The following is a 14,898-nucleotide window of genomic DNA, read 5'->3' on the forward strand; positions in this document are numbered from 1 at the left end:
AGAGATGCCACAAGATAATGAAGCAGAGAGAGCGCACACACACACACACACACACACACACACACACACACAAATCTACTGAGAATACATGAACACGTTAGTCGTATCCCGTTGCAAGCAAAGTCAGGTTGTAACTCGACTACAAGAGGACGCAGGGCTTTTTTTTGCTCGTTTCTGGCACGGGATTGAGAAAAGCACGCACGGCCTCCATGAACACCTCCTTGATGCCCTCCTGGCTGAGGGCAGAACATTCTAGATACTTGATGGCCTGTATCTGCTTGGCCAGCGCCGAGCCCTGCTGCTGGGTGATGACGGCCTGGTTCCGGTCCTTCAGCATCTTCAGGACCTCGGGATCGTTGCGGAGGTCCTTCTTGGTGCCCACCAGCAGGATGGGCACGCTGGGGCAGTGGTGGGTCACCTCAGGGTGCCACTTGTGCTTGACGTTCTCGTAGGAGGTGGGGCTGGAGATGGAGAAGCAGATTACGAAGACGTTAGTCTGCGGGTAAGACAGCGTGCGCAGCCGATCGTATTCCTCCTGCCCGGCGGTGTCCCACAGGTTGAGGCTAATAGTCCTGCTGTCCACAGTCACTTGGGAGCTGTAGTTGTCAAACACCGTCGGGATGTATTCACTGGGGAAGGCACTGGTCGTGTACGAAATCAGAAGGCAGGTCTTCCCCACCGCGCCGTCTCCCACCACCACGCACTTTATCGTCTGCATACTGTCTTACGCGGCTGAAATAAAAACGGTAAAACGTTAAACACCAACTTTCTGAAACCAACCTCAAGAGCGCACCGGCAGGAGGGTCCGGACTGCAAGCTCCCTACGGACACCCCCACTACTTTTTTTTTTAGATTGTGCAGAACGTTAGGGCCCACTGAGACGTACTGTCTGTCCATGTACTTGCAGGATTTGAATCACCGAATCATAAACCGATGAGTTTACCGTGAGGCTCAATCTACTTGAATGGTGCCTCAGCAGCCGGTTCAGGCTATTGGCGTGGAAAAGCGCGAGAGCTGCACACAACCTTCCTCTGTCACACGTACATTTAGAGCAGCGAGAGAGCACTTCTCACAAAACGCTCGAAGCCATTGCTTTGTCAGGCAGTGATGGCTCTATCGCCTCTATCTATATATGGCTTACTGAGAAATGTATGTTACAAAGTGCGGCCTTTGTACACTTCAGCTCACAAGAGATAGAGAGAGCGAGAGAGAGCGAGAGATAGAGAGGGAGGGAGGGGTGCCGTCCTGTCTGAATAGGAACTGCTCATCGCAATATTCCGGTTTGTTACAAAATACCCGAATTTTTATGAGCAGTTGGACAGTTTGCCATGATTTCTCTCTCTCTCTCTCTCTCTCTTTTATAGCTGACATTGATTGATTTATTGTTCTTTGACATGGTACAGCCCTCTGACTTAATCGCTACAGATGTCAGAAGTCGGTGTGGGTGAGGATAGGACGGGTTTACTCAAATCAGCAGAATCAAACTTCATATTCAGTCAAAAGGGCTTAGAAAAGGGCGGCATGCTGAGATGTTCATAACTCTACAGCGTCTATTAGATGCCATTCATTTGTTTAGCTTTGTTCCACTTTTTGTCAAGGGTAAAAGTTCAAAAATGATGACTTAAAATTGACTATTTATTTTAAATAAAGTGGTTTGGCAGGAAAAAAAACGTTAAAATATTGCTGAACAGTTCCCACAAATATTTATCCATTCTCACTGAACATGAAAACTGAAGACAATAGTCTGTTCATTTTAATTAAAACTGACATAAAATATATATAAATGTGTATATGTGAATGCACATACACTGATAGGAATGAGAACTCACCAAACATACTCCTTTTCCGAAGTCAGCGTCCTGGTGTGTCAGGAACTGCGACTGAGCCGCTCTTACTTTAGACGCAAGCCGAAGTCTGGAGGAAGTGAGTACAGTTCACAAAGAGGAAGTTGAATGCAAAAAAAGTAAACCACAGTCTAATTGGACAATGGGTTCATCTTTTTCTTTTAAATATAGAATAGCTGAATGGTTTCCAGAAATTGGATTGTCAGAATCAGCAGTGAGCAATTGTTTGAATTTATTAATGTACACTTAAACTTTACACACTAAATTATTATTGTCATTATATAACCATGTTTAGTAAAAAAAAAATCTTGTTATTACTATTATAATTACTACTAGTATTAGTAGTTGTAGTAGTAGTAAAAGTAATAACAGTGGTAGATTTTGTGACATAAACCATAAAACCATCATATTATTATTAGTGGTGGCATTGTAATTTTTGGAATATCAACAGCACTTAATTCCCTGATGGGTGAAATCTTTATTAAATTCCTGCAGCACATTGCAGGGAAAATAGGTGTATGGATTTTGATGCAAGGTGCATTCCGGTGAGAACATGCCTGGCTGCAACCTTCCCTCCCTTCTTGACTTGTACAAGGCTGCATCCTTGAAAAGGGCAAAGGGGATTTTGGCCGATCCATCTCACCCTGGTTACAAATTCTCTCAGACTCTCTCCTCTGGCAGAAACCACACATCTCAAGGCCAGTTTCTTCCCCACTGCAGTTCGACTCACCAATAAGACTTGAGATGTTCACTGGCTCACTCTTAAACCATTCACTGCACATTTTTTGCACGCCTTGTAGGCTAGCCATACCTCTAGTAAGATCCAGACTGGTGGATCCTATGTGGCGACAACTCACTGGAGCAGCCGAATATACACAACGTTTTTCTTTATATAGGTACTATTGAATTGTCAACCTATTCGCACCGACCACCAAAGCAAATCACTTGAATACAACGCGCTTTGCCAATAAGCGTCGTTCTGACAAGTGGCCACAAGGTGGCAGGCTTTCGTCCCCTACACACTCCGTCGTTCGCACCTCCCCTCCGGAGCAGCAGATGGCGCTGCGGAACATCAGCAGGACCCGACACACGCCTGGCTCGCTGCAGCCGGAGACAGAAGTGGGAGGCGGCGGCGGACTCGGGCGCAGCCCGCTGCGGAACACGGAGCGGCTGCTGTTATCCGCGGCGCTGACTGGGAAGAAGGAAAAAAAAAACAAGAAACGAACAAATGCGGCGCCCTTTTCCCCGCGTCTTTTGCTGACTCCTCCTCCCGGTTGCGAGCTCAGAGGAAGCGGCCGCCGAGCTGGTGATGAGAGTCCCGCCGCACCTTCCAGTGCAGCGGAGCGGCGAGCCCAGCTAAGGAGCCCGTACCAGCGCGCTGTCGGCGGCGCCGGGGAGGTAACGTCCCACCCCATCCTACCCTCCGTCACCGACGGAAGGGACCGAGCCGGCCGACGGGCGTTTGGTGGCGCGTTAGCGAGCTAGCGGTGCGCCCGTCGGTCGGTGTTGCAACCTCCGCGGCGTGTAGACGAGTTGGGACGAGCAGCTGAAGAGATTCCTGTGATTTATTATTATTATTATAATTAATATTGTTATTTTCATTACCCCCCCCGGCGCCAAGAAAAGAGGTATAAAAAATAAATAAATAACGGCGACCGTGTCTATATTTCAGGTGAAAGAGACTAGCCCGGCTGAAATATGGCGCGCCGCGGTATATATCGTGACGCTTCTGATCCTCCTCGAACCCCCCCCCCAAGACCGAGTTCCATTCAACAGCGAGTAGTAACGCCAAGCAGCGCGGCCGATCACGCTCCCCGTTACGTTTCTTTTATCCCGTGTAACCGATTGATTGTCTCTCTCTCGAGTTTTTTTCATTTCGTGTAATGCGTGTGTGTGTGTGTGTGTGTGTGTGTGTGTGTGTGTGTCTGTCTCTGACTTTAAAACAGCAGCCTCCCGCCATGGATTTCAACTTGGTGCCCTTGTGGATTTTGTGTATGTGCCTCCTGGGGAAAACCCAGGCAGAGAAGCCAGGCCATGCCAACGGAGACCAGCAAAATGGCAACAGTGGCGTGTCAGGTAAGGGAAAATGGTAAAAAATAATAAAATAAAATAAAAAAAAACCCACGCCCGTGATCTGGATGACTTTATGCACGTTATCGTGATGCGGCGTTAAAGGTTGTGCAGAGTGAAAACTACGCCGTGCGGGATCTAAATCTGGCCAGGCTGAGAATAGTCGGCACTGTTCTCAGCGCCGAGATGCCGGACCGTTTCTCCCTCTCCCCGTCTCTCCGCTCACGCCAGCACGCTCTTCCGTTCGCGTTACCGAGGCCGAGAATGTACGCCACCTCAAACATGAGGCTTCTCCACTTTCTCGCACTTCTTGAGAGTGATAATAGTGGATTTACGTTTAGACAATTTTATGGCACCATGTTGACAGGAGAGCCGGGCCTTGCGAAAAACGATAACCAGTAGCAGAAGTTTACCCAACAAAAAGCCCATAATTACTTTTTTATTTTTGCTCCGTTAGCTGTAGCAATAAACGGAATTTGTGTGCCCTCGCTGTTTGATGTTTGCTTGCCGCAAATCATTTGCCAAATTAATAAGAGCAGCAGTTTTGTTGTTAGTCTTGCGATTGATCCGTTTGCTTTGTGCAGTATGAGTGCAACGAGTGTAAAACTTTAATTATTTATCCTTAGTCACCATAACCATGACTAATCTCTACAAAAATAATAGAAAATTAGACTAGAAAATAGTGTGTGTGGGTTCTCAATTTGGCCTGTCTTTCCACAGTCCGGCCACATAGAAGGGATGCAGTTAATTAACATGGTTATTTGACTCTGTTAGATATAATTCTTGAGTTTCTTTTTTGCAGCGCAGAAATTGTGCGCGATTGTGCGCAAGCTGGCCCACAGTTTTCCACCGACCCGTATTTGCAAGACCCAAGCGGGTCTTATATTGCAACATGTCGTTCTCAGGAAGTTACGTCAGCACTGTTACATGGTCAGAACATTCGTGAGGTTTGAGCAAAAAAAAATGAAATAAAAATCCTTAAGCTAATAACGTACATTTTTTTTAGTTTTTATTTTTGGTAGTCATCTCTGTGCTCGTGTTACTTTACCCTCGTTACTTTACCCTAATGCTGGACATTATGAGCATTTACATTTCATTTACATTTACATATTTACATTTACGGCATTTGGCAGACGCCCTTATCCAGAGCGACTTACAACGTGCTTTCAAGTTACCATCGATGAAGAGATCAATTCCGGTTCACTAGGACCCCAACTATGAATACATCTATTTAATTCACTCTGTTGTAGATTCTGTACACAAAGTTTGACAAGAAAATTACAATTTAATCTAAATATTCTTTAAAGAGGAAGGTCTTGAGCTGCCGTTTGAAGGTGCTCAGTGACTGAGCTGTTCTGACCTCGAGGGGAAGTTCATTCCACCACCGAGGGGCCAAGACGGAGAAGAGTCTGGATGAATGTTTTCCTTTTACCTTCAGAGATGGAGGGACCAGGCGAGCAGTACTGGAGGCTCGGAGTAGACGAGGTGCAGTGCGAGGTGTAATGAGGGCTGTGAGGTAGGATGGTGCTGCTCCATGTTTGGCTTTGTAGGCCAGCATCAGTATTTTGAACCTGATGCGTGCAGCTACTGGGAGCCAGTGAAGGGAACGTAGCAGAGGGGTGGTATGGGAGAATTTGGGAAGGTTGAAGATCAGTCGTGCTGCTGCATTTTGTATGAGTTGTAGAGGTCGGATGGTACATAGAGGTAGACCAGCTAGAAGGGAGTTGCAGTAGTCCAGTCGTGAGATTACTAAGGACTGAACCAGTAGTTGGGTGGCCTGGGTTGACAGGTAAGGGCGGATTCGTCTGATATTGTAGAGAAGGAATCTACATGAGCGGGAAAGATTGCTGATGTGAGTTGAGAAGGAGAGTTGGTTGTCTATTGTTACGCCAAGGTTGCGGGCTGTTGCAGAAGGAGAGAGCTGCGAGTTGTCTAGGTAAATAGCAAGATCCTGATGTGGTGAAGAATCTGCTGGAATGAATATTAGTTCAGTTTTGGTGGGATTGAGTTGGAGGTGATGGGCTGCCATCCAAGACGAGATGTCTGTTAGACATGCAGAGATTTTGGAAGCAGCATGTAGATCAGAGGGAGGAAAGGAGAAGAGGAGTTGTGTGTCGTCAGCATAGCAGTGGTAGGATAATCATTTTGGGAGTGCATAAGTTAAAATATGGCTGCCAGTTGGTCACTTCCAATACAGATCTTAAGATTGTGGTTTCATGGGTCTTGTTTTTTTTTTTTTCTACGGGACTGTTATATAAATGTGGCCGCCTGTGTATCAGCAAGGTTAAAGTTGGTGTGGCGTCGTCTCGGGCTGCTCGCAGGAAACACCGCAGCGCTCAGGCATGCAGCGGCTCTTTTTTTTTTTTTTTTTTTTTTAACGTTTTTTTTTTTTTTCTTGCTTTGCTGCACGTTGTTGCGTAAGCTGCGCGTGCGACGCGTTGCACCGGTACGTCGTTCTACTCCATTTGTAAAAGTTCCCATTTCCCCATTTCCATCCCTGTCATGTTGACCAGTTGTCTGGTTTAGTTGTTGGTTTTAGTTTACGTTCTGGTCCTCTGTAACATTTGTCACATGTTAAGGTGTGACTACAGATGATTTTCACCATAACTGGCCTATGTATTGCCTAGCAGAGCGAGTAGATCGGCCGGTGATTATAGGCCTAACTTACAACTCATTGACCTGCTGATACAAGGCCTGTCACGGTCCGTTTAGAGCTGACAAGGCTGCGGTGACTGCAAACGGTTCACCGCACCAGCAATGAGGTTATTTGTGATTTTACTTTACTGGGAGCAAAGTTTCCTGCAGGATTGTGTTTCAGTGAACGGTTCAGTCATGTTTTTTGGGGTCAGCGTGTAATCCCGTTTGAGAAAAGGGGGCCGTTGTCGGGACGTCCACCTTGGTCTGTCACTCGCAGATGATCGCTAGCGGCTGCCAGGCCTTGAACATGGACTCCTTGCTGAGACCTTGGTGTGTTACAGCTGTCGTAATTCTGTAAGGAGAGTGTGTGTGTGTGTGTGTGTGTGTTACCCTTTCCTCCTGAAATGGATAGAAAGGCCACACAGGGAAAAGGTGCCCTGTGTGAACAATGGTCTGTTCTTTTCACCTGATCAAGAAATAATCAGAAGAAACTTGACTCGCAGGAAGGGGCGAGTCTCTGACGTCAAAGCCAGCGAATCTTTGCAGGCCAGACAAGAATGGGAAGTAAAGAAGACCTGTGGCACATGTATTTATTTACACCTTGCCTTTTGAGCCACAGTGATATTCACTTACAACTAGGCCTTCACACAAACGTGGGACGTGGACCGGATGGGAACCTCGTTTAATGCACCACAATTGAGAGAGTTCCTACAAGGAATATGGCTTCCTTGGTACCCCCCTGAAGGCAAACAGTCTTTCCGATGGCTTTCTGCCCGGACACAAGAGGATTGTTGAGTTTTTTTTTTTTTTTCTTTTCTCCTCCTCCTATTTTCAATGAAACAAGTTATGATATGTAACCTGCACAACCTGAGGGTCAGGTTACCGCTGGTGGCCTTCTCAAAAGCATACCACCTTCCTCCATGGTAACTTCAACAGCTGTACAGCTTTATGATGCTATGAATAGTTTTGGTTAATTCTGCGGCTATTTTTAGGTGGCCTTGCGGTGTGCTCTGTTAACAGGAAATTTCTTGTCCTGAGGAGTAGCATTTGAAGCCAGGTTGGCCCCTTCTGCACAATAGGCGTCCTAGTGAAAGTGAAGTGATTGACATTGTGAATCACAGCACAGCACACAGTGTGTGGCACCTTGGCAGTTCGGGGATTCGAACCGGCAACCTTGTGATTATGGGGCCACTTCCTTACCCGCTAGGCCACCACTCCCCCAGCACCTTAAGGTGTCCTGCATCTGTAAAGCCAAATGAAGCTTGAGGAGGAGGGCCGATGTGCTTTCAGTTTGATAAATTAGCCATTATGAGTAATTTGAACTTTAATAATAAATCATATTAAATAAATAGATATTGTAATAGATTAGAATTGGCAATCGTTTTTTGGGTCTTAACAAGTAGAGCAGTATGAGCGCAAGAGCCTCACATCATCTCACATTTCTGTGCTTCTTCTCTGCAGACTTCTGTCGCATTGACAAGCCTCTGTGCCAGGATGAGAACGCCATCCTCAGCTTCGAGGCCATCCGCAGCATCCACAAGCAGATGGACGACGATGCGAATGGAAATGTGGACGTGGTGGAGACAGATGGGGTGAGCGCCTCGCTTCGCTCTGCTTTCTGCCCGTACTGCACTCTGCTGTTATTATTTCAGTCCTGTGGCCTATGTTTTTTTTTTTTTTTTTTTTTTGCTTATTATGCAAGACTTCATGAGGACCCCCCCCCTGCAGTAATTCCCGTTCCGGATCCACCACTAAGAAGGCCAAAGATAACGAGGTTTTCCCTTAACCGAGCTTCCTTTTAATACACTAATACGCACAGAGCGGGTGCGGGAATTAGGCCTTGATGAGATTTAGGACTTGAAAGTGTTGCCTGGTTTAACAAGCATCATGCACATTTCTGATCTCTGGAGGTTTATTATAGTCTCACAACTATAGTTAAATTGTGGCAGTGTAATTAATCAGCCACCACTAGACGCACAGTATATATATATATATACACACACACACACACACACACACACACACTCTCATGTGTGGTAATAATTATAATCTTATGAAGAAAATGCAAACATTTCACTAAATTGGTACATGTGCAGTTGACCCTACATTCAAAACATTTCTCTACAAAAAAAAAAAAAAAACTTCTCCTCCATTGTTTTTAAAACCGCATTCCCCGCCTCTTCCCTTCTTTCGGGACAGGGCTGCGTAGCCCGGCATTCCTGCAGGGAGATAAAGGTCAGGTCCAGTTACATTCTGCAGCCCCGGCTCTCCCGTCCAAATGCGGGGCTACGCCTCGCCCTGCAGCTGCCACGCGGCCTCAGCGGCGACTGGGCGACCGTGCTCCGGGTGTAAGGTGGACAGAGGTCTGTCGATGTCAGCAGTTGGTTATGATCCAGCCATACCTGCAGAACATAAAAAAATTCCGAGGCTATGCATCTGCCCCACTTTTTTTTTTTTTTGATATTTCTCCATTTTTTTTATGCACATGGCTGCTTAACTGGTGGGTTTATTCCGTGTAAGTGAATACTGGCGTGGATCATCTAACAGTTGGAAAGGCACCATGGCTACCAACGATTACGCTTGAATGTCGAGTTTTGTCTGGCCTTGCTGTAATGGAGCCTTTCGTCAAGGGGAATATGTTTTTGAAGCCTGTGAGAAAAGAAGGAATCCTTGCTGTCTGCCGAGCCTTTCTGAAATGAACAGCGTTCCCCCGAGCGGGTGCCCGCCTGGCCTCGCTGCCTGGTGTAGGCAGTGTGTTGTGTGGGCGTGTCTTGCCGCAGCAACCCTTTTTGCGATCAGCGCGGGGGTACAGTCACCTTGCCAGCATCCTGGCGCCCGTGCTTCATTTTCTGCTGATGGCATGAAAAGAATTGCAACCCTGCGGCCATGGTAGGGAAATATAGGGACAGGCTTTTGACGACAACGTCACTGTGAAATCAGACCTCTTTCAGCCAACATTTGACATTTGCACAGCACCAGGTTGCATTTGCCCGGTTCACCTGGTGTGGAAGCTTTTATTGGTCTTTTATTGGTTTGTATTTATGGCTGGAGACAACTTCTGCTCAGTTCTTGGGATTAATGCCTGAGCATGTCCAAACAAGAGATGGCATCCTGGTGCTTGAACAAAACCTGAGCCAGATGTATAGGTGTTCATTTGTGAAAACTTAGATTTAACACATGACCGTTGGTGAATCTGTGATGGGATCCCCAAAATAAACTTTTTTTTTTTTAAATTTTTTACAGCATTTTGGTTTCTGTTGTACATCAATATTGGGCACCAGTAAGTCGAAAAATCTCAATATATTAGTTTCAATATCTCACAGCATAGAGTAGCTGAAAGAAACGGTTTACAGCAACATATATACACCAATACTGTATACATACTTTTTTTTATGCTTGCATAAAAACATATTGAAATTATTTGACATTATTTTTCAAACAATGGTCAGCAGATGCTATGTCCCTTGCCTCACTAGTCTCTACTTGTGCAAGATATTACTATTTGACTTTCTCTATCTGTTAAAAAAAAATAAGACTAATGCACTGCTCTTCCACTTCAGTAAACTGTATTTGCAGCATTTATGTTTTGACGCAGGAAAATAAATGTACGAACGAGCCCATTTAAGCATAATACTTTCAACTTCATTTCTTTCCCTCAGACTTTCACTATCAGTGCGAACTCTTCCTCACAACTGTTAACATTTAACTACACCCCTGCCTTCAGCTGACTGAACTTCCCATGAACTCGGCCATGGGCGACCATCTGGCTCACGACTGGGACCTTCCATACTTTCACGGCAAACATGGCCTTTGCCCGCCTTTCCGGTTTTCGTTCCACGGTACCTGACGTCCGCCGTAATGTAGACGTCTGCTCCTATTTCTGCTGCAGCATCTGGACTATTTATGAGACTGCGTCCTGGACCTCACCATAGCCTGCAAAGTCCTTTACTGCTTCTGAATCCAGAGTGGAACATGCTTCCCGACATGCCTTTACTGTCCTAATGGCCTTTATTGAAGTCTTGTAGCGCTCCGGAAATTTGTCTTCCAGCCATTAAATCGTCAGTGGGAAATGTCGCACGAACATTAGCCTCTCTTTATGTAGGTGACATTTATTGCGGTGTTACTTTTCATAAGATGTTTTATAAGTTTGGCTCACTGGATCAGCCTCCCAGACTGCACTGCATGCCAGAAATTCCTTTCTGGGTGCAATCATTTTGCCCCCCCTCCCCTCCCCTTTCAGACTGAAAGCCCTGCGTTGTCCGCTTTTGTTCTTTGTGCTCAAATGTCTGAGATTGACCTTTTTGTATTTTCATATTCCACAGTTCTTAAGGGAGGACCTGAATTACCATGACCCCAAAGCCAAGCACAATAGTTTTCATGGAGATGACCAGTTCATCAGCGTGGAGGACCTGTGGAATGTGTGGAAAAGCTCCGCAGGTACAGATCAATCGCTGCATCTGTGGTTGCATAACCGTTTGTGTTAGAGGGTCTGCTTTCTCTGTTTCACCGTGATACTTTTTCTTTGGGTAGCTTGTTAGTGAAATAAAGCATGGTTTGGTGCTTGAGGGAATCGGTCAGCCTTATCAGGTAATGTGACGTTCAGGACACGGTAACTTTGTACAGGCAGCAGCCCACTCAGTAGGTGACATCACCGAGACTGTCGTCACCTCGGCGCCATTAATAGCGCTCTCATGGACACAGCCCCTCTTATCTTGAGATGCCAATTCAAGCCTTTCACCGTCCACTTTAACTCTCGTCTGATAACTGTTCCGGTTGTAGTTTTACTCTTCATGCCTGTCGTCCCCTGGGTGAGAGACTCAGACGTACAACTGTGATATGCTTTGCTGCATATGGCGCTGTTGTTGGTAAAACCCTTATCTTGTTCTAAAACGAATGGGGCAATAGTTTGAATAGTTCGCATGGTGCTATATAACACATCTACAGTATCTTATATTCTTCTTGAAGTAATCGAGGGATGAGAACGTTTTGGCCGGAGTTGAGGTACTGCACTGTACTCTTCTCAGCAGAAACATTGTTCAGGAAGTGAAAACGCAATTATTAAAAAGTGAGAAAGATATTCATCAAAAACCAAACAAGACTGAACACACAGAACGAGTTGGTGCCAAATAGGCGCTTGTAACTATTTTGGAAGTTTAAACGTGATGTTTAATCTCCACTGTGTTTTTAAAGAAATGTTTTAAGATGAAATTAAGCTTCCCTGTATTCAGAAGGTTGCCGGTTCGAGGTGCCACTGAGCAAAGCAACGTCCCCACACACTGCTCCCCGGGTGCCTGTCATGGCTGTCCACTGCTCACCAAGTATGATGGTTAAATGCAGAGGACCCATTTCGTTGTGTTCACTTTCTCTTTATTTCCTGCACAGTTTGCAAAATGTCACTTGTGATTTTATATAATCTTGACTTGTAGATGTATTACAGCATTTGTAGGGGTGATGGTGGCCATCAGTCCAGAGGCTTTTGAGAAACTGTATCTGATTAGTAATGTTTATAGTAATTGCAGTAACTTGTAAGACTAGATATTCTTTGTCAAATGCAACATGTGCAAGTAGAACATGATGTGAAATGTCTCGTGAACATCTCAGCGCTGCCCCTACAGTGACACTGGTAGCCAGCAGGAAACCAGAGCTGGCAGGCGGCGCATTAACACATGGCAGACCCTTCTCGCTTGAATCCTTGCCAGGGCCCGCTCTGACGACTGGATCGCTTACGCTGTTTTTCTTGCGGCCCAGCCAACGTGTGCCTTCAACATATTTGTTATGATAGAGGAAGCTTCTCTGGGCGTTTTGGTTTTCACATGGCGGGGTTCCTATGAAGAAGGCCCTAATGGGACGTCTGTCTCTTATAAATGAAATAATTTATGCAATGATGTCCCCATGCCACCGTTTTTTCTGTGTTTTTCAGTGTATAACTGGACTGTGGACGAGGTGGTGGAATGGCTTATCGCCTACGTGGAGCTGCCACAGTATGAGGACGTGTTCCGTAAAATGAATTTCAATGGGAGCGCGATGCCCAGGTAAGTTCGGGTCGCTCTGCTGCACAGACCTTACTTTTAACCAACCTACTTAATGTATACAGTTTGGTGCTTCTGTACTTCTGATTTCCCTCTTTTAGGTTTGCTGTGAAGAACGCCACTCTGACCGTTTCAGTCCTGAAGATTCTGGACCGGAATCACGGCCAAAAGCTGCATCTCAAGTCACTAGACACCGTTCTGTTTGGACCTCCTTTAAGTGAGTAGGCCTTCTAGGCGGCCATGGCTATTTCCCTTTATCAAGGAAACATGAACTTCCTAGCTGATGACTAAGCAAAAAAAGCAAGCCGTGGTGGAGAAGTTCGATAAAACGAAGACACTGTGGTATTTTGTTTGTAAAACGGGTTATTCGGCGCAAGACCTTCAGCAATTGTCGGTGAAACATCTCAGTTCTTGAGTGTCCCTTTTATAAAGGCATCCAGTTTCACTGGGTGGGTGAGGATTTAGCAACCGCATGGCTAAACGTCGGAAAGCACTGTCTGTTGCAAATAGGACTGTTTGCGACAGTGTGCTTGTGATTTGACAGCCAGCACGAACTAAAATGTGGTAAGGGAATAAAGGACGCTGTAAAAGTGTGCTTCACAGCCATGGTGGAGTTATCATTTTGTTTCTGATATTAGAATGTGTGACCCCTGTGACACACTAGGGTTAAAACACGGAATTGTGGGTAGGAGAAGGAAAAGGAAAGGAGAAGCGTGTGAGAGCGGCGCAAAGTCTGTGTCCTTTATAATGAACCAGAACCACAGCCGGGTCCAGAAACCCCATCTCGGAGTTAGTCGTGCTTCCACGCCCACTCCGAAGGACGAGAGGAGACAAGCCGGCTGCAGAGCCAACGCTGACGGGCTCCCCAATACCAGTTTGTTACAATATGCAACCGGAAACGGGGCTTGAGGCAAGGGGGCTATGGATGGCTGCTTAAATTATTGTTTGGACTTCTCCCAAGGGAACGTGACAAGAGAAGAAAGGCTTTCATTGCTGCCTTCTCTTCTCCCCCCTGCATTGTGTCGCTATTGCGTCAACGGCAATACAATACTGAACGCTATGTACCTCCCTGGTTTGGAAAGTAATGGTACGAAAAAGCGCCGTAATTGCCTTATAATGGTCTTTGTGGTTGGGCCAAATCTACGCTCACCTCATACGGTTAAATTCAGAATTAGGCGTGCACGCTGAGCAGCAGGCAGAAGCATCTCGGTATTCTGGGCATACCTCTCTGGCGCAACGAAACAAACCGAGGCTGCACCTCTCCTCGCCGCGCTCGGGCTCTCTCTCTGCCCCACCCCCACCATGCTCTCGCTGAAACACAGGAAACCAGTATGACAGCTCTTAGGTTTGGCAGGAAACTAGTATGTCTGCTTCCCAGTGCACTTATTTATTTACTTATTTGTTGGTTTATTTTTACGATTATTTATTTTATTTATGTATTTATTTATTTAGATGAATAACACTCCCTGGTTTGTCATGCTGGAATATGTCCAGTCAGCAGCTGCAGGTCACAGGTCCAGTAATGGCCGAGCAATGCAGCGGCTCTTCCTGGCGTCCGATCTGATAACGCTGCGGCGTCAGGCAGCTGCACCAGCTGTTCAGCGCTGCAGGCCGGGTGAGACCGTAGGGACTCCGTTTGGGTTTTGAGAGACAGCAAGTTGAAGAGCTCTTGGGCCTGACGTGTAATGAGAGATGAAATTCATTGCTTTCCTGCATTCCTTTTCAAAAAGGTTATTTGCACCAAGACGCCAGACGTGGAGGTTTAAGGAAGAACTGTCTGGAGTTTCTATTCCCCATCGATTGCAAACTGACACAGACACCAAGGTTGCTCCTCAGAGCCCGTACTGTCTGGGGGAACGACTGCGGGGCGTATTAATGGTTTAAAGAGACGGCGCCTGTGTGTGTGTGTGTGTGTGTGTGTGTGTGTGTGCGTCGGTGGATGGATTAGGCGGAATTTAGACAGAATAACGGTGGCCTGTGTCTGGCATGTCTCATTGTGTCAGTCGGGTGAAGTGGGCCGACCGCTTAAGACCCCAGCAGAACCGGGGCCAGCCTGCAGATGACAGTGGCACGGAGAAGCCACAGGCCTCCTGCCAGCAGCCCCAAAGGCCGTCGCGTCTCCCCAGAGCACCATGACCAGGCACCTTGCCTCACAGGCCCGTCGACTGTCAAAAGGTTCTGTAGTGAGGGAACAAAGATCAGAGTCTGAATCTCGTTATTTACACCCCCTCCTGCCTGATATTTTCTCTTCAAAAAGTTGTCTGATCTCAGAAGGCTGCCGGCTCATGGCTGCGTTCAAATAAAACTCCAGTGTGCAC

The 14,898-nt window shown here is 46.4% G+C and overlaps 2 protein-coding genes across 6 annotated transcripts in view; one reads left to right on the forward strand and one right to left on the reverse strand.

The window, feature by feature from the left end:
* Positions 1-2,994, reverse strand: LOC114769726 (rho-related GTP-binding protein RhoG-like). Its single transcript, XM_028963009.1, has 3 exons — positions 2,882-2,994; positions 1,830-1,914; positions 1-732 (listed from the first exon to the last, which is right to left on the reverse strand). Exon 3 carries the CDS (start codon positions 716-718, stop codon positions 140-142), a length of 579 nt encoding a protein of 192 aa, XP_028818842.1. The 5' UTR covers positions 719-732; positions 1,830-1,914; positions 2,882-2,994; the 3' UTR covers positions 1-139.
* The window catches only part of stim1a (stromal interaction molecule 1a), a 25,715-nt gene continuing 13,770 nt past the window's right edge, over positions 2,954-14,898 (forward strand). For 4 of the 5 annotated variants that reach the window (XM_028963002.1, XM_028963004.1, XM_028963005.1 and 1 more), the window contains exons 1-6: positions 2,954-3,242; positions 3,791-3,920; positions 8,013-8,143; positions 10,874-10,988; positions 12,472-12,583; positions 12,682-12,797. In XM_028963002.1, the coding sequence (XP_028818835.1) occupies positions 3,803-3,920; positions 8,013-8,143; positions 10,874-10,988; positions 12,472-12,583; positions 12,682-12,797 (592 nt within the window). In that variant the 5' untranslated portion in view covers positions 2,954-3,242; positions 3,791-3,802. The remainder of the gene's footprint in view (positions 3,243-3,790; positions 3,921-8,012; positions 8,144-10,873; positions 10,989-12,471; positions 12,584-12,681; positions 12,798-14,898) is intronic. The other variant, XM_028963003.1, reaches the window with a different exon arrangement.

This window comes from Denticeps clupeoides, chromosome 19 (genome assembly GCF_900700375.1).
Source record: "Denticeps clupeoides chromosome 19, fDenClu1.1, whole genome shotgun sequence".
NCBI lineage: Eukaryota > Metazoa > Chordata > Actinopteri > Clupeiformes > Denticipitidae > Denticeps > Denticeps clupeoides.

Excerpts from the sequence above, each read along its gene's own strand:
- LOC114769726 (XM_028963009.1), bottom strand. The coding sequence starts at position 718 with ATGCAGACGATAAAGTGCGTGGTGGTGGGAGACGGCGCGGTGGGGAAG.